Source organism: Nilaparvata lugens, chromosome 1 (genome assembly GCF_014356525.2).
Source record: "Nilaparvata lugens isolate BPH chromosome 1, ASM1435652v1, whole genome shotgun sequence".
NCBI lineage: Eukaryota > Metazoa > Arthropoda > Insecta > Hemiptera > Delphacidae > Nilaparvata > Nilaparvata lugens.
Window position 1 is genome coordinate 23,710,922 of NC_052504.1, and position 23,802 is coordinate 23,734,723.

The 23,802-nt window shown below is 34.1% G+C and overlaps 1 protein-coding gene across 4 annotated transcripts in view; it reads right to left on the minus strand.

Moving 5' to 3' along the window:
• LOC111046016 (histone-lysine N-methyltransferase MECOM-like) overlaps nucleotides 1-19,896 on the minus strand; it is a 136,233-nt gene extending 116,337 nt beyond the window's left edge. For 2 of the 4 annotated variants that reach the window (XM_039423018.1, XM_039422988.1), the window contains exon 1: nucleotides 19,662-19,896. In XM_039423018.1, the coding sequence (XP_039278952.1) occupies nucleotides 19,662-19,698 (37 nt within the window). In that variant the 5' untranslated portion in view covers nucleotides 19,699-19,896. The remainder of the gene's footprint in view (nucleotides 1-19,661) is intronic. The other 2 variants (XM_039423011.1, XM_039422993.1) reach the window with 2 other exon arrangements.
• Nucleotides 19,897-23,802: the final 3,906 nt, after the last annotated feature.

The following is a 23,802-nucleotide window of genomic DNA, read 5'->3' on the forward strand; positions in this document are numbered from 1 at the left end:
GGTGGTATGTGATGTGAATTTGAGAGGTGTATTGTTTAAAGTAGTTAGAATTTCGAATTTTCAGGTACGCTATCAGATAAAGTCTTAGGATTTTCGCTATGACAATCATTTAAACAGAAGCAAAAAGCAGTGAAACTTCTTTTAAAGCTACAGTTCAAAGAATCGTGTGGGAATCGGAACGTGAATGTCCATAGTGACAATGTTCGAAACACTCCAGACCAGATCAATAAGCTTGAAAAATAAGGAATTTTGTACATCATTTGTTCCACTGTTAATTCTGAATTTACTGGTGAAATTTTATTTTTATTATCATGTACACATAATTATTCCAGACAATGGCAATGTTAATTATAGTTATACATTACAAAAATGTTATACATTTCGAGAATACTGGATTTAGTTCATTTTAATCACAATATTAAATCATGATGTTTATTGAGGAGTATTAAGTATTGAGTGATGACTTTATTTTGAAACTTTCATCTCAGGATCTCAACTGCTCCAAAGCATCATCAATCTCAGCAGCAACCTTATTGTCATACGGTTTGTCATCAAGCATCAAAGTCGAGACCTTGGACTGACAATTTTACGGCCACTCATTCGGTAGCAGTTTGTTTCTGATAAGTAAGCTTAGTTGAAACTCGTAAAATGGTTTGAAAACTGGGTGCGATCCTCTAGCAAAAAGATGACCTCAGACCATCATTCATTGGAAATTATATTTTTATGTGTGTAAGTTTGTGTGAACTGGAGGGAGTTTTAGTTTCCAGTTTCACACTCTCTATAACTGGAACATCTGGGTCACAGTGTCTCTGAAATCGACCACCCTTGACAAAATATTTTTAATGTTTTTCCTTTTCTAGATCTCTCTCTTCTCAGATTCCATCCAAATCCCATTAATGTATTATTGTATGTTCTTGTCATGGACTCAATCCTATCAAAATCGAAAGGTACTAGTGATTGTATGAAAAAACAATAGTTTATTTATGCTACATAAGAGAGACAGTTTTGGGCTCAGCCAGTTGTCCTTTCCCGATCTTATTACATATTATGCATCATTCAGTTCAATATAGAGCTACATGAAGGTTTAATTACATATAATTACTATTGCCCTTTTCATTTTATTTTGGCGTGATTGGCTAAAACGTATCGTCTGTGAAATAAAATAAAAAAGAGTACTAGTAATTAATTGTATAAAGAGTACTAGTAATTGTATATGAATAATGAATGTTTATAAAGTATTAAATAGAATCAATAATGGATTTAATGACTCTGCAATAATGCTTCAAAGATCAACATGATAAATCATAAGCCCATTTTCAATCAATTTAGAGTTTTCAGATTCCAGTAGCAGTCGAACCCCAAACTACATACTCATTATTCTAGGATTGTTGTGCTTGTTGAGATGTTTTAAAGAGGTTGTGTGTGTCAGTAAGTTCTACGATAGAGTCATTTAGTGGTTTCAGGGCTTCCTAAAGTAAAAGACTTTTATTCTGCAATAAAATTATCATGACTATCACTGTTATCTTCATTTTCAGTGTCCGCCATAAAAATATCACCCAAGTCAGTTGAGCTCGTGCTCAGTGAAAAGCCATTCAACTTTATGGCGTAATAAAACTGGCATATTCAGAATGTATTTTCCAGAGCTGGAATTTTTTATTCGATATGGGTAAATGATTGCTGAGAATTGTTACTAGTCAATGTTGGGCATAGTTAGTAGTTTATGCTGGCGTAATTCGGTTTAGTAATTTGAAGCACAAATACTTTTTGGATGCCTCATAATCAGAAAAGTTCCATTGATAGGGTTTTGCTAACTTGGTGAATGCATTTAATTATGATACTATAGACTGTAAATTGAGAGGTTGTGTAATACTATTGATTGACATGAGTCAATCAATATAGTATTGATATAATCAATATAGTAATGCAAATGGTTTGGCACAGCAGGGAGATTTTGAATTCGTCAAATTAGAAAGAAAAAACGTTTTTGTTATGTTTGTGGACTTTTAACTTTCGGATCTCCGAAATCAATGAATACTAAGAATTCTGGATGATATATTATGGAATCACAATACTTAATCTTCTCGATGAAATTTATAATATTAGCTTTATAATATAAAGCTTCGATAATAAGCTTTGGAAATCTGCAATCATCAAGTATTTAACATTGTTTCATTACCAAAGCCCCCATTAGGCCAGCCACCAACTTTACGTTTCGCCGGACATTTTCGACGGAAAAGCAGTGTTCTGTTAAATTTGACCTACCAGAGCACAATAACACCTGCGTCGAAAACGGCTGGTTCTAACCTTGCAGTTTCCGACTGTATAGTCAAAATTATTCGGCGAAACGTAACGTTAGTGGCATGCCTTAATATCTAAAGAACCCCAGTAGTATCTAAAAATTATTTTTATTAGACACAAGAAAATACTAGGTTCTTATTAGAACAATCTAATAAATTATAATATCAATAGTCCCGATGAATCTTGTACCCCATGCAGCCGTGATTAAGTTTAGTATAGATCCTAGTCGTTCTAGGAATTAACGTAGCTGATGAAACATTGTTAAAACGTTGAGAATTCCATCATCATAGTTGAATAACACGAAGATAGTGAGTCAATCTTTGTTGTATAATCTCTGACTCGATTATAAATACAATCGCAAGCTATTTTGTTGACGGAAACATACAGACAGACGTCAAATAACGGGGCGAATGAGACGTTGGGCTGACAATAGGTCACCTAAAACTGGAACTTGAGTGCGTAATTCAGTGAGGACGATATCGCACCTGGAGTCTGTGTTCCAGTGATGATGTTCTCCATCTCTGACACACAATCGAGAGGATGCAGATGCCGGCACTCGCTTCCTTGGCTTTGTGCTTCTTCTGCTCGAGACCCGCCTTGGCACGCGTCTTCCTGCCTTCCTCCTCTTCTGTTTCCCACTCCTCCTCTTTCGTCGTCATTATCTTTTAACGGTCTCCTTGAGCAGCTCCTTGTCAGATCTGAGCAGAAAAATCCAGTGTAGGTGCTAAACGACTGAAGGGAGCTTTGAATTACCAGATAATCTGCGATCTACAAGAGCATATTCAGTTTTATCATCTATCAAGAAGTGATGTGCAGCTCTTTGCACCTGAATTGCCAGATGTACATAACCAGATGTTTTGACTGTGTAAGCTTTCAAATCTAATAGCCTAATACTAAATCCCTCAAAATAAATTCCCACAAATAATTGTATCCCATATTAGTGGTATTTGTGGAGTCAAGTTGTTTACCGACTTTTACTATTGTCATAAACATCTGAGGAGACCTTGAAACCCTTCGACTTATTTGATGGCTTCAGTAGATTGAAGAATGCGGCATATAACAAGAACAATACTTTTTCAGATCTATCTCATAAATATCTGGGACTGGTAAAATTTCAGATCCAGTGTCTGCAAGATTATTTAGCGGAAACTATAAAATAATATAATATATAATGTAACCAGATATTTGGGCTTACAGACTTCTTGATCTATGAATGTAACTTTTGTAACTCCTAAGGCTTTCACTCTCTGTATTTGGTGCAACCCTCACTTCTGCAGTGGATTCTATGGATTTTCTGATTCATAGGTCAGATAATGGAGAAATAAGTTACTAAAGGATGATAATCACTTATATGCTATTTGCTGATCAACTAAATATAAAGTACATTCTGAAATGTCAGCAAAAACTATCTCTCTCTCTCTCTCTCTCTCTCCAAATAAATGAATTTTTTGAGTACAACATTATATTTACCTTTTTCTTATCAAAGGATTGTTTATGAAGACAGTGATAAAAAATCTAGTGATAACTCATGTTGTGTTGTTCTCACAGCTGTCACTTGTACGTGAAAAACTCAAGTAAAAATATTACAAACAAAAAATCTCAAATACAAAGTACGTGTTACACGCTCGTGTAGCCTACATGCCAAACAACGTCGTAATGTCAGTTGCTGGCCAATCCAACAGTGCATAAGAGCGTGTATTAAAACGCACTGAATTAAGGTCAACTTCAACTTTTCTTAACAATTTCATACACGAACTAGTCTTGTTATAAACGATTCTCACGAACGCTCTGATGTTATAATGATTTATCTTTGTTAGCTTGAAGGGAACTCAAGCACTTAAAACCGTGAAAGCTCTTGCTAAACTCGTCACTCACAAGACAGTAAACCTTATGCGTTACAGAAAATAATATTTCATTATTTTGCTACCTCTCGTAACTTGCGTTATGCATCCTCTTTTATTCAGATTGAATTATTGTATATTGGATTTTTCTTGAATTATCTATAAAATGAAACTGATCCAAATGAGTTTGATAATTTCTTTACTTATAATACAATAATTTATGAATGGAAATGTGCTGCTCAAATTTCAACGGAGTAGAATGAGAGAATGGGGACCAGAATGAAAGTTGGACTGATGAGATAGAGAAATTATCGATGAAACTCAAATCAAATGGAAGAGAGTTTGATCAGAGAACTTTTGGACGAGTGTAGGTAGGAGGAAAAATTGTGGTAGTTGAGGAGGATGAGGAGGAAGAGGAGAGGGAGATGGTGGAAAAGAGGAGGAGTAGAGAAGGAGGAGGAGGAGGAGGAGGAGAAGGAGGAGGATAAGGATGAGAAGGATGAGAAGGAGCAGGAGGAGATAAGTCAAAAAATAATCATCGGCAATTCAAACAGGTATTTTGAAAGTAGGGCGATAATAATATTATGATGTATTATAATCAGTTGCAGTATGAGAATGCAGTTGGATAATCAATTATTGTTTATCTTTTCAAGTTTTACTTTTGTAATTTTAATGTACAATGAAAATATTATTTAAATACGTTAGTGGAAATTGAACTTATAACTTCTCGTCAAATCATAATATATCTGGGCTGTTCTTTTAGACTCTCTTATTTCATCACGCATTTTCAAAGCTATGACTCATGGGATCAAATGATTGGCTTCAAAATAAAAAAGTACATAAGAATTGAAAATTCTTTTGAAGGTTGAAGCATTTAGTATGTCGGTGATGTGTGTCGACCTTCATAGTTACACCACAAGGTCGTCTGGGAATCGAAAGAATTGGAAGCGTTCAGCGGTGACTTATCCGCATAGTATGTGCGTTTTTTGGGCTCAATTGAGATTGATTCATACGATCAGTGCTAATGTTTTCAATTTTGCTGTAAAGTTACCTAATTGTGAGCCAAGCCTTTCTTTAAAACATTCCTCCCATTCAAATTCCTTGCCATTATTGATGGAGAACTTAAGAACCAAAATCTGTGAAAACTTTTGCTAAACTTGTCACTCACAAGTAAACAGTACGCGCTTTACTTTTTTTTCTCAGAATACTTCGTTTCAAAAATTCAGAATAAAAACAAAATTATGTAATGACAGTAGGTTTCTAGCTCTAGTTCGATTAACTGTGGATGGATGTTTGTAGTTAAAAATTTCTGAGGGAAAATACTTTGGCTTCCTCATATACGTTTGGAGAAATTATAATCAATCACTGATGAATAACATCAATAATCGGCAATAATAATTTATTCCATGTAAAATTATTGTTTCACAGTAATTCAGCACTGAATCTCTGAGTGATTCATAGTGATTAAATCTCTTATCTCGAGGAAATTTTGAATAACACAGCGAACGAACAATTGGAACAAAATAAAAGTAAAAATGAGAAATGAAAATGTGAATTTTAATCGCTTTTAATTCGGATTTTCATATTATATTGAAAAACTGAATTCAAAAATGTACAAGTTGAGGGAGAATTATCTAAAATATATTCTACAACTAGACTAGATAAATAATTATACTGGAAAAATTTCCGTAGTATTATTCTTCTGACAGTGTACAGCTTATTAGAACATGAATTACCTCGAAAATTGTAAGCTTCAAATGTTCAAGGAACAAATTAATTCTGAACAGTCTCTCCAGTGGATGGAATAAATAATGAATGTGTAAATTAGTCGACCTGAGACATAGTGGGAGACCGTTCGCTGTAGATGTAGATAGAACAAGAATAGAATAAGAAGGGTCGAATAACCAGAGAGCCATCCAAACCTCTATAGTGGCAATGCAATGGGTAGCGTCTTTTCCCATGGTTTACTGTTCCAGCGAGATCTCTTCCCACAACACAATGGCTCACTTGTATTCAGCACTTGTTCACCGAAGATAGAACCAGTGTTCTCTTTGATAAGCTCATCATGTGGGCTCTTTTCTTCTACTTCTTTGTAAATGGATTCCAATGAAACCCGAATAGATGACCATTATTAATAAGTCTGAATCTTTGATCATATTTCACGATAGTATACAGGTGAATCCCATTATGGTAAACGCGATCGTTTTTTAATGATCTGAGACGATTCAAGGCAACATTAGCGCAAACAGGTGAATATAAATATACAGTACAGTACTCTTTTTTATCTCTTTCCTGTATAGGGCTACTTGTAATATAAATATAAAGAAAATAATTAAAAATCTCAGTACCCTTTTTTTAAAAATATTTTATCACGACATGTTTCGGTCAATTATGCCATTTTCAAGTGAAAATCATTATCACTTGAAAATGGCATAATTGACCGAAACATGTCGTGATAAAATATTTTTAAAAAAAGGGTACTGAGATTTTTAATTATTTTCTTTATATTTATAGTACAGTACTCTCATATCGGTAATATTATGTTGATGAGATAATATTTTGGTTAGAATAGAAATCAGAAAGAAAAATGTTAATAATTTATTGCAAGGTTTTATTAGAACATGAATTACCTTGAATAAATAAATATGTTTTTATAACTTAGCCTACAAGGAAATGAAATAAATAAATATGAAAACTTGTATGAATTTAAAAGTAGGCTACGCATCTTTATTGGTTGAGTATGAATCGTACAACAAGACAAGACAAAAAAACATTGGGCATGGAGTCACAAAACTGCGTCAAGTCAACATACGCACAGGATTCACACGATCTTAGTGTATAAGAGCATACATGTTATACACGTTTATTATGATTTTGTTATGAGCAAAAGAGCAGAACAATGAATTAAATAAAAAAGCCAAGTTCCCTTAATTAATCATTTCTATTCACAACAAGATTCAACATATTAATGCAATTTTTAAGTGAGTGAATGAGATAAATAACATTAAATGAATACTTTATTTTTTAAATAAATTTCCTGATTAATAAGAGTAACCCTCGCCAAGAAGCCAATAAGAACAATGTAGGTTTGAGAGGTGCGAATCATTAAACAAAACATTTTTAATACCGGTATTTCAAATTGTTTTCACCATAGAAATTGGAATTATTGTTGTATTTTGAAGCTATATTTTTACTAAGCATATTGACTGTAGTGGAATATTCTCGTGATTCATTGTTTTCGAGCTTTGTAGTATTGGAAAGAGGGTAGTAATGTTATTGAGTTTGCGTGATGTGACCCTTCGGTTCATAGCACTCTGAGCATCTAATTGTATATGACAAAACAAAAGTGTGGCCAGATTAACGAAGGGTGACTGCACCCACTACAATTCTTCTGATAATCTTTGGGCAGGAGATTTATTACACCAATAAGCACTACTGTCTCAGGCTCAAAGTTTCGTTCAGTAACTAGAATGTCTTTGGTAACGGAAGTGTTTTCCAGGCGTATCAATTTTTCGATTTTATTCCTAGTCTTGTCACCAGACTAGGTTACAAAGTGTAAGCTCAGTTTACAAATAAAGGAAATTTTATTCAAATAGAAGGAAATCTATTTGATATCTAAATAGAAGGAAATTTGATTTCAATTGCCCATTCAGCAGATAAGTGAATCGAGAAATTACGAGGATGGATTCTAACAATTAAACATAAATATTCAGGGGAAATTGGGTGAAATATCAATCGGAGGGAAAGTGAACTGAGCTGTACAATATTGGTAAATCACTCAAATATATACACATAGGTTGCATGATTAAATTATTGGAATCATTATTCATGTAATACAGTTTGACTCCTACACACAATACACAGAATATCAATACCGTACACAGAATTGTGGATGGATTTCCATTGGTAAAGAATAGTATCATGTTCGATGAATCGATTCAATATTTAATATAAATTCACTCACTATCTTCTTAAAAATAAGGTTTATTTCAAGATTGATAACTCTTAGGATTTTTCCTTCATCAATTGCGCTTTTTATCGGTTTGGAGAGATATGTTAATAGAATTGTATTGGTTTAGATTTGGTAATAATTATATTAGTAAGTTATTGGTTTAGAATAGAATTGTAATAGAATTGTATTGGTTTAGAATTGGTAATAATTATACTAGTATGTCATGTTGCGTAAATTTGCATAAAAACTGACAAATATTTAGAAATACGCACAAGGACGCGTTCTTAAAAATGGAACAATTTGTAAATTCACGATGATGAATTAAGTACTCATCAACTCATTATAAGAATTAAATTTCCGTTCCCTATTGTCTATGTAGTTTCATGAGGTTAATAATTGCTTGGAATGGGAAACCAACACTAACCGGAAGCTGCAGCAGATAGATGCGATAAGAATGAGGATGTCGTCGGTGGATGAAAAAAAAGATTTGAATCCGAAATCTCCATTCAAAAGAAAGACGGCATCTTCTCGGAATGCGACCATTGTGAGATGGAAGATTCAATGAGGCTCCATTCTACTTCATTCATTATCTAATTCAATGAACAGGAATGACCTGTCTACAACTCCAATCCTGATAGTTTCCAGAGACAAAAAATCTGCATCAGGAAATCTTTGTTCACTTGTGAATAAGATAAAAATAAATAAATTGAAATGAATAGATGAAAATTATAATCAAAATCCTAGTTCAGTACAGTTCAATCAACTCTTACAAATTAATTACTATTACTTGCCAAGTTCCAAAAAATAAATGAAATATCCAAATGGAATATACACCAACTTCAGGAGCCAGAATTCATTAAGAAACATCTATATTGTATTCCATGCGTTGTCGGTATGAAAATGTAATAAATAGGAGGATATAGAGAGATCTATGATCAACCTAAAAGCTTGTTACAGTAAATAACTAGTTCACCGTTAAATTTATTCACTTTTGCTTCTATGATTTGTTTTCAAATTCCCTAACTTCGTATTCAATTGGTTGACTGAGCCTTACTAGGATAGAACCTAGTTATTGTAGGCAATTGACTACTGAGTAAAATAATAAGATTAATATCTTGTAGTACATCAAACCTACTGGGTTACACCATAAAGGAATGATCCTGTTAATTAGTATTCCATTACTCATCATTATTCGTTAATATTCAAATAATAGCACATTTTATCTCTAATTAAACCAAAATAAGTTCAATCTCAAACCGGGATCAGCACATGAACGGATATTAATGGAGATCTAGATAATATTGATAATATAGATAATATTAGCACATAACAATGGAGATCTGAATAATATTGATTCTAGTTGGTGCATCTCCACTGCCGGAAGGGATTATTTTCAAACATAATTTAACTATAAAAATTATTCATAAGAAGTCAAAGTGTATCAGTAGATTCAAGTTCCGGTTTGAACCTCAGAAACAGTAGTTTAATTTGCCAGTTTCATAATTATTATTTGTTCTTGTTCTTTTTATATAATTTTAAGGGAGGAAATATTTATTTTGATAAATTAAAATTTGAAGCAATTTTGGACATTTATAATGGTGAAGAAAATTTTTTAAATGTTTTTTTTTCTGTGAAGTTTGAAAATTGAGTTTCAACCTTCTTTAACCTCAAAATTGTTTCAGCAGTCAGATTTTTTACTTGAATATGTGTAACGCTAGTTCGCCTCTATGGTGCACATTGGGTAACGCTAAATGGACTAGCAATAATGGTGGACAGACAAATTTATGTTCTCCTGATCGGAAACTACACAGCATCTCAAAGAAGTTGAAAATAATAGTGTACGTATAGACGTTTGAGACTCATGAGCTTCATATGTGTTGTTTATCTGCCATACGCTAAATAATAATAAGGGAGGAAAATATCAACGCTATTGCAATTATAATTTAATAATAATATACATTAATCCTATCGTTGATTGTCATTAGATTATTATTTGAATGGAATAATTGGAAGAAGAACGTTTCCATACATAGTAAACTTTTGTACAGCCATTACTGAATGTGAGCTTTCAAAGGAAAATTGAGCGAGAAGATTACTGCCCTCAAAAGCCTCCCCTCAGTCGATATAAGCTATTAATCGTCGCGTTATCCTGTTCATAACTTGTAACACTCATCATCGGCTTTGTGGACTACTGACTGCGCGGCGGCGGCGTCGGCGTAATGACGATGAGAGTCCTCTCATTCCCAGCCGAGGGTTTCCAACCCCAGTGGGCCATGTGGTAGCTGACAACTCCAGCTAATAGATGTGCTCTGTGCTCTGATCTTCCTCATTGTCGCTTCTCCAGTTAACTGCATCAGCCTATTACTGTAGGCCTACATCTTGACGGGGCGCGCTTCCCATCTCAGATTAGATCCTCCTTCAACAGTTCCCATCCCTCTCAACAATGAATAGTGCTTGTCTTTCTTTCATGAATGGATCTCTTGACGTGACGACAAGACCTGTCAACGGGGTCTCAGTGGAATGCAATCCTTGTTCGATCATAATGACCTGAGGAGAATGTGGGAGCTGGATTCTGTAGTTATCAATAGTGTCATTACTGAATTATTATATTTTCAATTAACTCATCAATCTCAACTTTACCAGATTATTTTTGGAACTAGGGGACACATGATTCCATCATTTGATTGGAATATTCACTGATTTGATAATTATTACCATATTAAATCATCTACCAATAAGATCTAGAATTCGAGCAAGCATATCGCCTTTATTCCATGAAACTTGAAAACTCTGATGAATTCTTGTTATCAATTTTCTAATAAAAATCAATCAAGATTGAATGTTGATGGTTCTCGTGATACATAACTGATATTGTCAGCAAAAATTATTAAATTTAATTGTTTTGTTTTCAATTCTGACCTGTTCAACGTAGGAGCATAGTTTATTATTAATGAGATGTAAAAATACTCAAATATTCTTCCTGTATTTATCATAAATATAGAATCTAGCTAGTTTTCCAAGAATGTTTTATCCCAATTAGATAATAGAGAAGATGCATTTAAAAGTATTTTCGAGTACTTGAACCCTTGTCGGTTCCGTAATTGGAGGAATTTTGAGAAATATGAAAAGCTTTAATCAATCAACAACTCTGTAGCAACTGATTGAGGCAATAAGAATCGTATTTATTATTCATGGGAAGAATGGAGGTTATGAGTTATTTTTCAATAATATTAAGACTCCAGTGAGGGGGGAAAATTCATCTCTACTATTACCCCTCTTTTCTACAAAAACTGCGTTGAGTAGCAACTGGGCGAGTATTACAAGAAAAGATACTCAAAAGACATAAATTATTAGATGATAAATCTTCACTTTCTATGAGGCCGACTTCCAAGATATAACCGATTCGTGATTTTCGACACATGGAGATTTTCGTTCCATCCATAACTTGTAGAATACACAGACTCTACTCTGCACAGGGCTCTGGAGATAACAGACCAAGAGACATAAGTTTTGACATTGGAGGCGGCGGTAACTCTTTTTACTCTTATTTTCTCCTCTCTGTTAGAGATGATTCCGAAAAATTAAAAGAATGATGAAGTGGAAAGAAGAACAGGGGTCTGGAGAGAATCGGTTGAGATGATGAACGGTGACATCCGTTGGGCTTTTCAATAATATTATAATTTGATGTAGCCAGCGAGTCAGCGAGTGTGTGAGATGTGAGATGTGACGTGAGGAACGTGACCACCCATATCTGTTGCAACGACATCCGATTGTTCCAGATCTACACATGGAATAACGATCTCCAAGGAAACGGCTGCCACTCTTTGTAGCTGTGAGCTGGAAGTCACTCTATAACCAACGAAATATCTATAGAGAAGTTGAATATAATCACCCAGCAGCAGACAGTCGGACGGACGTCTGTGAGCGTTGCAACATTCAAACAGCTGGGGAGGAATTTTCTCTTCGTCTATCAGCATACGTCTGTCTGCTGTATGTATCCACCTGTACAAGCTGAACCTTATAAAAAATGCACGGATGAAAATGATTTTCTACCAAAGTGCTGGTTCAGTTCATTTATTGTTGATACCAGAAAGATTATGAAAAACTAATCTCAAAACTATGAGTGAATATGGTGAACAGGACTTTAAAATATGCTAATTGAATTTGAATGCATCGAGTGTTGGTAGAACATGCTAAATGTATTTTGATAGAATGATTACAACTATGTTACTATAAATGATATTGATTAGATTATTTGTACAAATACAAATATGAGTGAATCGTGTTTTAATTCAATAATTGGAATATTCTCCTCCTGGATCAAAACTATTGTGAAGAAACATTTTTAATTGAAATACAATAGTTTTGGGCTGAGCATTGGACTTCAATTGTGGGAAATGGACCACAACAATATTTTCCAAACACATGAATTGTCTGGATTCTGGAGGGAAACGGTTTTGGGCTGAGCCTATTCTCCTCACAAGATCTTATCATTGAATGAATGAATAAAGAAGTGCGTTTATCGATTTTCCTCAATGTCCCGAATCTCGAAAGATATTATGTCGATAGTGTTGTTCTCATACTATCCATGAAGTTACCAGCCGATGATTCAGTCTGGTCTACTTCATCAATAATATTATCCTCTGATAATCTTCTTTTTATGTTCTTCACAGCCAATGCACACATTTTGCTACAGCTATGAGATGAAAAATTATAATTTTGAACAATATATCACAAGTACCATATCGCAATTTAATGACGCTGCAAGTTCAATGATAATTCAATAGTTAAGCGTCTACTTTTAAGAGTTAGTCTGACTTGCGCTAAGCGTTTTGGACCTAATGTTCTCGAGTAACACAAACATAACTACTGGTAAGGAAGGATAAGTACAAATACTCCATCAGTATAAAAACAGTAAGAGAGTACAGAGTACATAAAGAAGGTATAGAAGGACAACGAGCCGGACTCAAGTATTTACGCGTGACTCCTGTGGAAACAGATTCTTGCATTCGGTTTACTGTTGTAAAACATAACATTTTTATGGAGCTGCCTTTCTTGTGTGAGGCGTTGCTGTCATATCAGTGTGGAAGAAAGCCTTGGTCACAGGGGCCAGAGCGAGATAAACCCGTGTCAAGCTCAAATAATTGATTTTACGGTCTCTGTCTGGTGCAAGCAGGTCTGTCCTGCTAGTAAAACCTTCCTTCGGTCAGCGCAGCGCAGTCTGCAGTCCTGCTGATTAATCACTGCGCAGTGTTTCTACCTCTCTCACTCACTCTCTCTCCTTTCTCTTTCTTTATTACTCACTCTCTCCCTCTTCCACACAACCCTCCTTGTTGCTGCTCCTCTCACCTAAGAAGACGCCGACTATCCGAAATAACTCAGTTTCAGCTCACATCGCCCATATGCGAAATGATTGATGATCCATCCAAACATTTAGCAATAAAAGTTTCGGCGGTGGGTTTTTTAAGCAGTTCATCACTTTGACTCGGGTGATGGATTAATTGCAGCTCTGCCACACTGTATAAAGCTCACGAGTATGTTCACATCCCCATGGAAACTATCTCATCTTGTCAGATGTTGAGGGTGGCCCGAACAGGTCACAGGATTAATGAGTAATCGTTCTCAAAAAAGGCATTATGAGGAAAAAGTGGCTTAGGATGAACCAGAGAATTGATCACTTTTCGAGAATTTCAATAACGTAAGGGAAAAAGAGAATGACATTTTTGGAGATAATCGACTATGAGGAATGCATAATAAGTCAAACATTTACGAGTATCTCAAAGCTTGTAATATTTCAATTGCTGGTCATGATTGCCGCAGGAACTATACCACGAACAATTTAATCGTGTCTAATTCAAAAGGATATAACTATGCTTCAACAATATATTCCAGGCAATGTTTAATTCTATTATATTAAGCGAGCAATTTCTGTATTTTTATATCTGGTTATTTTTATATTTGGTTATTTATGTTCAACGGATCTCGAAAACGGCTCTAATGATTTTCACGAAATTTGGAACATAGTAGGTTTATAATATAAAAACTCAATTGCACTATGTCTTATCCCTGGGAAAACTCGCTGAAGGACATTAAAAGGATAATTCATCCTTGGAAGAACAGATGTCTGTTTAATTTCGTCGTCAGAAGATGCACAAGATGCAGAAGATAGCAGAAGATGCGTGTGCCTGTGTGGGAGATCAGCTGTGTAATCATTCAATCAGCTTACCGTATCTCGCGAGAAATATTATCTAGACATTTTATCAAAATAATCGATTTGTTGACATGACATGGTTTATCACTCTCAATTAGAGTATATCATAATATTCAAAGTTGATCATTATTTTACAGTTTTAAGTGATTAGTGAGTGTTATTTTGTTATTCAATTTGGTTTGTAAACAATCTAAATTGGAACTTTTCTGTTTTTAAATATTTTGACTCAAAATTGGATCTGAATTCAAGTGTATGAAACATAACCTACTTTTTGGACCATTTATAGTGTATAAATCAAAATTCGGGGAAGTAACAGTTTTGATTTTAAACAGTTTCGAATGTGTGCCTGTTTGTCCTTCCCCAATCATTTTGAAGAATTGTGTTCTTTTTATCAATGAATAAATAACGAGCGAAGCTCGGTGCCCCGATATTGGTATATGAATGGAGTAATCAAGTACTGTAGAACCTTTCTAATACGTAGTTGAAGGGACCAAGCGTTTAGGAGGAGGCTGATTTCCATGGATGGTGATGGAGAAATCATTATTTGAATTATAGAATTCTGTATATTTTATGAGCAATCAAAGATATGGATAAAAATTGAAAATGATATGAAAATAGATACACATTTTGAATTTGAAATTTTCAAAAATATTTGAAAAAAATCATGTGAAGAATGTTTGGAATTATGTACAGATTTTTAAATGTAATATTTAATAATAAATCAACTCAATTTCAAATTTTTAACTCATGGTGAACTATTGCATTACCGGAATTATTAATCATTTCTGGTACACTAATGCACAACTCGACTCATAACTTACTAGCTGATTGACGAATTCTTCACGCTGAGGTCTCAATATTGTACTGGATTGAACTGAATACTTTTTTAATAGACAATGATAGTTTCGTCTGGCAGTCTATGTAATTATTCCCGGTTGATGACCTCATGTAGAATTAAGTGCATAAAAATTGTATGTAGAATTAGTTAGCGATAGCATAGTACACTGTAATAATTATCTTCACCTACCATAGTGTATAAAAAACTAGAAAATGCGAAGTTAAAGAAGTTTTCACATAAAAAGCTAGGAATTATAGAGGTCAAAGATGAGTCAACGCTCAATTTTATCACGAATTATTGAGGGGTCCGCAATACATTACTACGAATTATAGAGGTTTTTTCAAGGGAGAGATTTCACAACGAGTTACAGAAGTCCGAATTATCGAGGTTCTACTGTAGTGGAGAAATAGTACTAGAAGCGATAAAAGTAAGTAGTACCACAGAATACAGCATTATATAGTGAGGTCCACGTTATAATGGCAGTGGATAGAGATAAAAGAACAGCGTTGCCTCTTCTCTGCCTTGATTAATTACATTTCTACACTGTCAAAAACAGATTTGACATCGTTGCGGAGCTAGAAAAGGATAGTACTACCTGCTTTGTCGAATTATAGACAAGGATAGTAGTATCAAAGTTAATCAAATACTGTCATTATAACGTGGACCTCACTATAGAAGTTTTCTCTGGTAGTACGTGTACTCTTCTTTATATGCGCCTTACGAAGATCGAGTAGGCAAAACGGATAACACATTTCTTACTCATCTATTTTTGAACAATTAAGACACGTACTGTGCTAAATGACTGATAAGAGCATACAAATCAATTATTATGAGCAGCTTGTGATTCTATTTGACGATTTTATTACTAATTTATGTGAATGAAGCTGTTTTATTGGTGGGAAAGCAGAGTGATCTATGTATGATATCAGCAATACTTTATTTATATGGCTCATCCTATTCATTTGTATACTTGAATGTTCATTCAAGTAGTTGAATGTGACAACTATTGAATAAGAAAATTTAAGTTAATTATAGTTGGAATTTTAATAAAGGATTGTTTGACTTGTCTAGATAATCTTGTATTTCCAAACAGTACCTATTCCAAGTAATAGAAGATATAATTTCGTTCCTCGTTTCTTGTTTACAGAGATACATATCTAGATCAGGGATTATGAATACTAATGTGTTGGTTGACTAGACACATGAACGGCTCACGTTATCAGATTTCTCTAGAATTTGCATTCATCAATTTGTTGTGAAAAAGGGGAGTCTCAGGAAAATTAAGTAAACGCAAGATGCACGCAACTCCCCATGCACTGTCATTAGTATGTATCTTGTAATGCAATATTCCACCCCTCAATTTCAACCAGTTTTAAAGAATTTCTCATACTAATGTATTCCTAATAGAAGAGTATCTTATCTGTGTTTTTTAATTGTGTATTATTTTTTACCAATAACAACGTCAATCAACCACCAACCTGAACTTCTAAATTATTAGACTACAATTTAACGAAAGCTAGAAATCAAGAATTAGTGTATCCCGCTTATCATTATTCATACAAATCACCATTTATCACTAAATTCTACTTTAATTTGAGTTTTTCAGTTCAAATTTGAGTGATTTTGTGGAAAATTTTAAAATTTACAACACGTTATTTTAGAATGGCTCAAATACTTTAGTACTCGTTTTATAATATTAGCGTACTCTATATTTTGTTTATATTGTACCAGGATTGATATCTTTTTAACAATATCATGTATAATGCATACCCTAAGCTTAAGGTGCATTTTCGTTAGTGCGTAAACTTCCGGAGTCGACGACGACAAGCATTGTTGACATTCATATTGTCCAAATTTCAAATGTGCTAAAACAGCTCATCAAATAACTTTCCATTATTTGTGTTTATTATTCAAGAATCAAAACATTTCCAATACTATCACCATATTGACATTTAAAAGTATAAACTCAGCCTCCCCCATTTAAACATAATTTAACATAATCTTTTAGGTCATTTAGAGAATTGAAGTCCACCCAATCTGAAATCCTCAACCTGTCGTGGTCGACGACGGCTTTTATGCACAAACGAAAACCCAACATTACAATCTACTCTCTAAATACTTAAAGAGAATTAATATCAATATGTTGATTTATCATCAACTTTAATTTCTGTTTGGAGAAGTTTATGAAATACTAGATTTACAAAATATTCACGAGAGTTTTCTGTTCTAGATGGCACTTAGTTTATAAAGCATCAAATCTTAATTCATTTCTTACCTCTACCTTCTTTGATCCTAATCAATCATGTGATAAACAAAAATTGTGTCATATAGTTATCAAACTACTGACTGGTGTTAATTTTTCGTTCTTCAGTCACCATATTTATTACCTATTTATAATCTGATTAAGCATTGAAATCTTCAAAGGGAAGTTCGAACTTACTCAAGTCATAGTCAGAATATCTCCTAGTGAGATATTATAATTGATCATGTTCAGTTGGCCGGGATCCGAAGCACGTGCTTCCTCCTCCCCGTCCAAAGAATGCATAAATAAAGCGAATCCCAGTCGGTCTCGGTAAACTCATAAATCCAGTAATAAACACCAGTGCAGTGCCAACACAATAACTTGTCTCGAGCTCCCACTCTCCCAGCATTCTAGCTTCATGTGAACTTGGCATTTATTGAAGTTTGCAAACTCAAGATGGAATTTCGTTGATTCTTTGAAATTTTCCAGAGTTATTTTAAAGCAATAGTGATATTGACCTCTGCTTAGAAGAGGCTGTGATGATTCCAGTTTGTATAATTTTTCCTATCAAACATTCAATCAGAAATAATTTAGAATATTGTCAGCTAACAATCATTCTCAATTCAGATAAGAATTGATTGTCTCGTTAAGATTGTTAGTTTATTATAAAAATTAAGAACAGTATATTATGCTTTGTTTTTATCCACTTAAATTCTCCATACGTCTACAGCGTTTCTGTAACACTGGAGGCTGTATTTAGAAAATCACTATTTTCTAGAGTTTTTTCTTCCATCTTTTCCCATTTTCATTCAGAAAAAACATTACTGTACTTCGAATAATACATGTAATAGCACAATATTGTAATACAGTATGACAATGATTAATATTTCACATCTTCAATTGGGAATATTCAAATGATTGATAAAATCATTGTAGAGAAATAAACTACACAGAGAAAACTCATAGGACTAAGATGAGAGTATTGTAGTAATAATGAAATCCCTTTGGAGTTTATATTATGAAGACAAAACATGTTTGAAGGAAATAGAAAGAATGCAGCTAGTGTCTCTACTGGAAACGTATTCAGATAGATAGATGTAAATATATAGATACACAAAATCTATTGAAATACTATATATCTACTTCTATATCACATGAAAAAGTGTCTAGTGAATTCCACTTGGAAATGAAAATTCTTTGAATGATTATAATCTCGTCAATTGTATCGTTTCAATGGTCATTAAGAGATACCCAACTTTTGCAAACTACTCTTTCACAAAGGAGAAATATAACCAGGAAGATAACGTTTGATCTCATGTATTAGAAATGTACAAACAATGTTATCGTGTAGAACGGAAACGGCCAGACATCAGCTATTGAAAATCAAAGTCATCATTCTGGTGCTATTCAAACATATCTTCTTGGTGTATTCTACGAAATCAAAATAAAAGTTCCTCAGACATGTAAGCGATCGCTCAATATTGTGACAATATGAATCAAATTCAATTAATTTGAATGAATATGGTGATATTTTTAAACGTTTTTTGAAACATTATTAGACAGTTATAAGAAAGAATAAATGATGAAGATGTGTGAGCTCAATTAATATAATTGATCAATGTAATATATACATATTTGATTGATGAAGATTAGGAGACTAGAATTGCTTTCCGGTTTTCATGGTTCGGATAGATCAAATTTATTCTTCTATATATAGTGATATGCAAATTTACTTTACTGGTTTTCGATGAGTTCGGATAGCTTGAACTGATATTCCAATTCCAATAATAAATTCCTGTTGTTTGGTTTCAACGATTTGGACTGTTCGATTTGATATCTCTATTACAATAATAATTAGTAGGCTAGAAATATTTGAAAATGGAGAAGAATACCGACGCAATACACCTTGATATCCATTTTAATACAATTTAAATGATATTTACTATCAATCTACATGATATGTAGACATAAATTTGACAAATAAACTCTAGAAATTCTATAATATGAATCAAATAATATCTCTTACGGCGTTTTTTATTTCTTACAATGAAAATTTTAGAAATTCCTAGTCATGGAATGATTACAGCAATCTAATCTTTCGAGAACATTACAGTAATCAGTAATGAAGAGTATCTGTTCAAATATTGGAGCTCCATCAACCCACGTGGTGGCAACTTTACGCTGGGTTACAAGAGCAGCACGCATGTGCGTTAACTCAGCCTTTAAGGTTATGTTTTAAAGTTTAGTGCGTAAAAATAGTGAATAGCAAGAGCACTAACCTTGCTGGAGGCGACGGGCGACAGGCTTAGACCTCATTGTCTTGGAGAGAGGAAGACGGGGACAAGAGATGGACGAGGAGGGTAGCTGGCAAACGACAACATGTGAGCAGCGATCAGCGAGTAGCGAGTTGCGACTGTGACGGCAGGCAGACAAAACGCGACAACGACTCAACGACACCTGCCGGCTGGCGGCGACACCTTTCACGCTGCTGCTGCTGCCTCCGCTTGCGGTCGTCTTCCTTTTGTCGATAACTCCTCAAGCCTTTCGGAATAGATTTTTATCGACCAATGAGAGTGCAGCTGGATTTGGTGTCAGGACGAGCTCGTTATCAGCCGCCACCCGCCACCCCCACACCCCTCACCGCGCTACTCTCTCTGCGCAGTCTCTGGCACCACCCCTCCCCTCACTACCAACAAAACTCCCTCTTCTTCCTCACCGCTGCTTGATTCGAGTCTCGGTCGCTACTTTGTTTTGTTTCTTTTTACCATCAACAGATAGTATGGCGTCTCGAATTAATTTCTGTTTCACGGTGCCTGGAGTCCCTCCAATCAGTTCCCAGTGAAGGAGGGCTTGAATGTATAGAGGCTCACTTCTGTATCATAGATTGAACTGATAGTCAAGTGCGGATACTTGGTCTTTGGTTCTTGTTGGATTGAAAAGTTACATAATGATTGAAAGAGTTTTAGAAAATTTTAACCACAATCATAATTTCCACACTGACACACCAGTAAGCTAGCTAACCAAAAACGATAATACATTTTGGGAGAAAATTCAGAGAGGAAATAAAATTTTTATGATTTTCCAAGATAAGAAAGATATTTCAACGATATTTCTTGACACACAATAATGCGTGCCTAGCACTATGAATACACATACAATTTCCAGCCTGGACTATATAATTTGTGAAAATGGCACGAGTGCTCGGAACTAGTTGTGTTCATATAAAAATATGGAGAGGGTTCTAGTAATTCTCTATAATAATTAAAGCAATGTATAGCATGTACCTTTATATCACTATTATAGTATATGCACTGTAGGCTACATTGGTGCTTCCAATATATTTCGCAGTTCTGATTTTTCAAATCGTTTGGATACATAACATAAGAGAAGTCCAGAACCAATTTTTTCATGAAAAATTTCCTAGTGCAGGAACTTACAGTGGCCCATAAACCTTGAATTTTTTGTTCATTTTCCAGTTTTCAGCTATTTACGCCAAATCCAGTCATCAAACAGAAAATTCACTCTTCCTTATTTTTCAGATTATAAAATTTCCAATAAAATTTAATCATTCTAGCTGTTCATCTTCAATGAGTACTGAGATATTTTTTTTTCAAAAATAAGTGAAATTTCAAGAAAATTAATTTTGATGATTTCAGTTTTTAATCAACAATATCTTCTAATTATCACCATTTAAATTTATCATCCAAAATCTCTCTGGGCGTAGTTCTGTACTTTACAACCTGAGACCAGACAGACCGCTCTATCTCACATAGATTACCAGGTTGATTTATAACAATGTTCCTTGCATTTTGAAAAACACCTCATTTTTATCCTCAACCATCATCACGAACTTCATTGTCCTCAAATTGAGATCCATCCCAATGATAGGAGATCATAAGATTATGTTCTATAAGAATCACCCGTTGCATGCTCTTGATTTAAGTGTTTCCTGGTGGATGGGCGCTGTAAGGACACCTCAAGGATCAAAAAATGAAAACTCCATAATGAACGGAAAAGACTAAGAAATTGTCAAAAACCACAGATTTATTGATACTTAGAAAGACCGGTTTCGGTTACTACACCATTGTCAATCTCTGATAAACTATTTAAAAGTTTGAGATTGACAATGGTGTAATAACCGAAACCGGTCTTTCTAAGTATCAATAAATCTGTGGTTTTTGACAATTTCTTAGTCTTTTTCATCCAATATGAATAATTACCACAATATCGACTTCTCACCTACACAAAAACTCCATAACTTTTGACACAATGATCTTCGTACTACAGCTCATTCTTCTCATCTCGTCAAGGTGGTTCGAAATAATGTATCTCAAGTCAAATTTAATCAAAAAATGTAAAATTCATTATTGAGGGTACTTTATCACAAGTACAAAACTGAAATTAATAAATTTTTTTCCTTGAAATTTTACTCATTTAAAAAAATTGTAATTCACCACTCATTAGAGATAGATAGCTCCGAATGATTTCATTGTATTTGAAATTTCATTTCCTGAAAGAAAAGCAGCTCTATGTCCGATAGCTGGTTTTGGCGGAGATCAACATTTCTCGGCGACATAAAAAGTCTGCTGGCCTTTTTTTCCGAGCAGGACAACGTATCTTGTGAACAAAGTGTCCGAGGAGACTGGTTGGGTATTGAACTTCCGGATTGTGCATTCAACCAAAAATTCTTGAATTTCTAATAATCTTCAAAATTTAAACTTTAGAATTGAAATTATTTTTTCTCAACTCATTTGTAATGTATATCTTCTATCAACCTGATAGTCAGAGCGAGTTTCTCATTCTGGTAATATCCACTTGTATAAGTGACAGAATCTCATCAAAGGACGGTTTCTACATCATAAAATATATTTTTTAAATCTATCAGCGCACAGATCATCGAAGAGTATATGGTACAGGCCTATAGGGCTCTAGTGAGTATAGATGACAACATAGGATGGTTTCGAAAATGTCGAAACCTCTTCCTCCTCTTTTTCAACGAAAGTTTTAGGAGTGCACACTTCAATGTTGTCAAGTCCATCACTAACGACATTGACTGGCTCATAACTGACAAGTTATACTTTTGAATACATAGAATGTCCAAAGTAATCTGGTCTTTTCGTAAAATTGATAATGTGCGACCAATCTTAATGATATAAATAGACCGGTCCATTTAACCTGTAAATAATTCGTCCCAAACCCAATTCGCAGGTAATGGAATAGGGGTAGTTGAACTTCCAACCCTTTCGTTAGTGCTCCGAAAGTTCACAGAGCTGACAATATTTTTACAAAATAATTTTACAAGTGCTACATTATGTATGTTTCTACGTAGTTTGGAGTATTTCTGTGGAATCCATTGTTCTATGACAGAGATAGTATAAGAGTGAAATATTGCCATTCAAGAATATTCTTGACTGAACTATTCACTGATGGATGGAATGATTCCTCATTTCCAGATACAATGTTTGTAATTCAACAATATCCATTCCATTTATTCCATTAATCTCACCAATATTTCCTACTTCTATCCAAATGATCTATGGATTTTGAACTGACTTTTCTACCGTTTTCACTTTCCACTTTTCTCTTTTTTTATTGTATTCTTTTCACTTACTTAAATTCAAAAGAAATTTTGATTTTTTCCTTCCTTTCATTCGCTATTTCAAAGTTTTTTATTATTTTGTCAAATTAGTTTGTTTTTTAATCTTATAATCTTTGTTGTACAGTGCTTTGGTTTTTCTTAGAATTGTATTGGAGAAGTGGTTTGATGTCTTTTGCGGTGCTGCTGAAGAGTCCACTATTGTTTTCATTAATAAAATAAATACATACATACAAAATGCCTCTCCAAAGAAATCATTACCTCACAAACTCAGACCATTAAAAAATTGGATTACTAAAGGACTTATTAACTCAATTCGCACTAGAGATAAAATGCACAAGATACTCACTAAACAACCATTTAATACCAGGCTCAAAAGAGAATATACCAAATACAGAAACTTATCAAATAATTTGATAAAACAATGTAAACTGAAATATTACAAAAATAAAATCAAAGAATCTAAGGGTAATAGTAAAAAAACGTGGAACTGCATAAATGAGATGATAGGCAGTAAACAGAACACATCTAATCCTGTAAGTGACCCAGAAGTCTTGAATAATCATTTTGCTAATGTAGGTAGAATCTTTGCAGTGAGATTGAAAGCATCCAACAGCAACAATCGCACACACTCTGCACACAGAAATACTAATTCACCGCATTCTTTTTTTCTATTTCCTACCAACGAGGAAGAAATTTTACAATTCATTGCCTCACTTAAAAACAGTTCAGCTTCCGGTATAGATGGAATATCAAACATGACTCTCAAAAGAATAGCTAATTCTGTAGCTAAACCGTTAGCAGCTATTATAAATAAGTGTTTT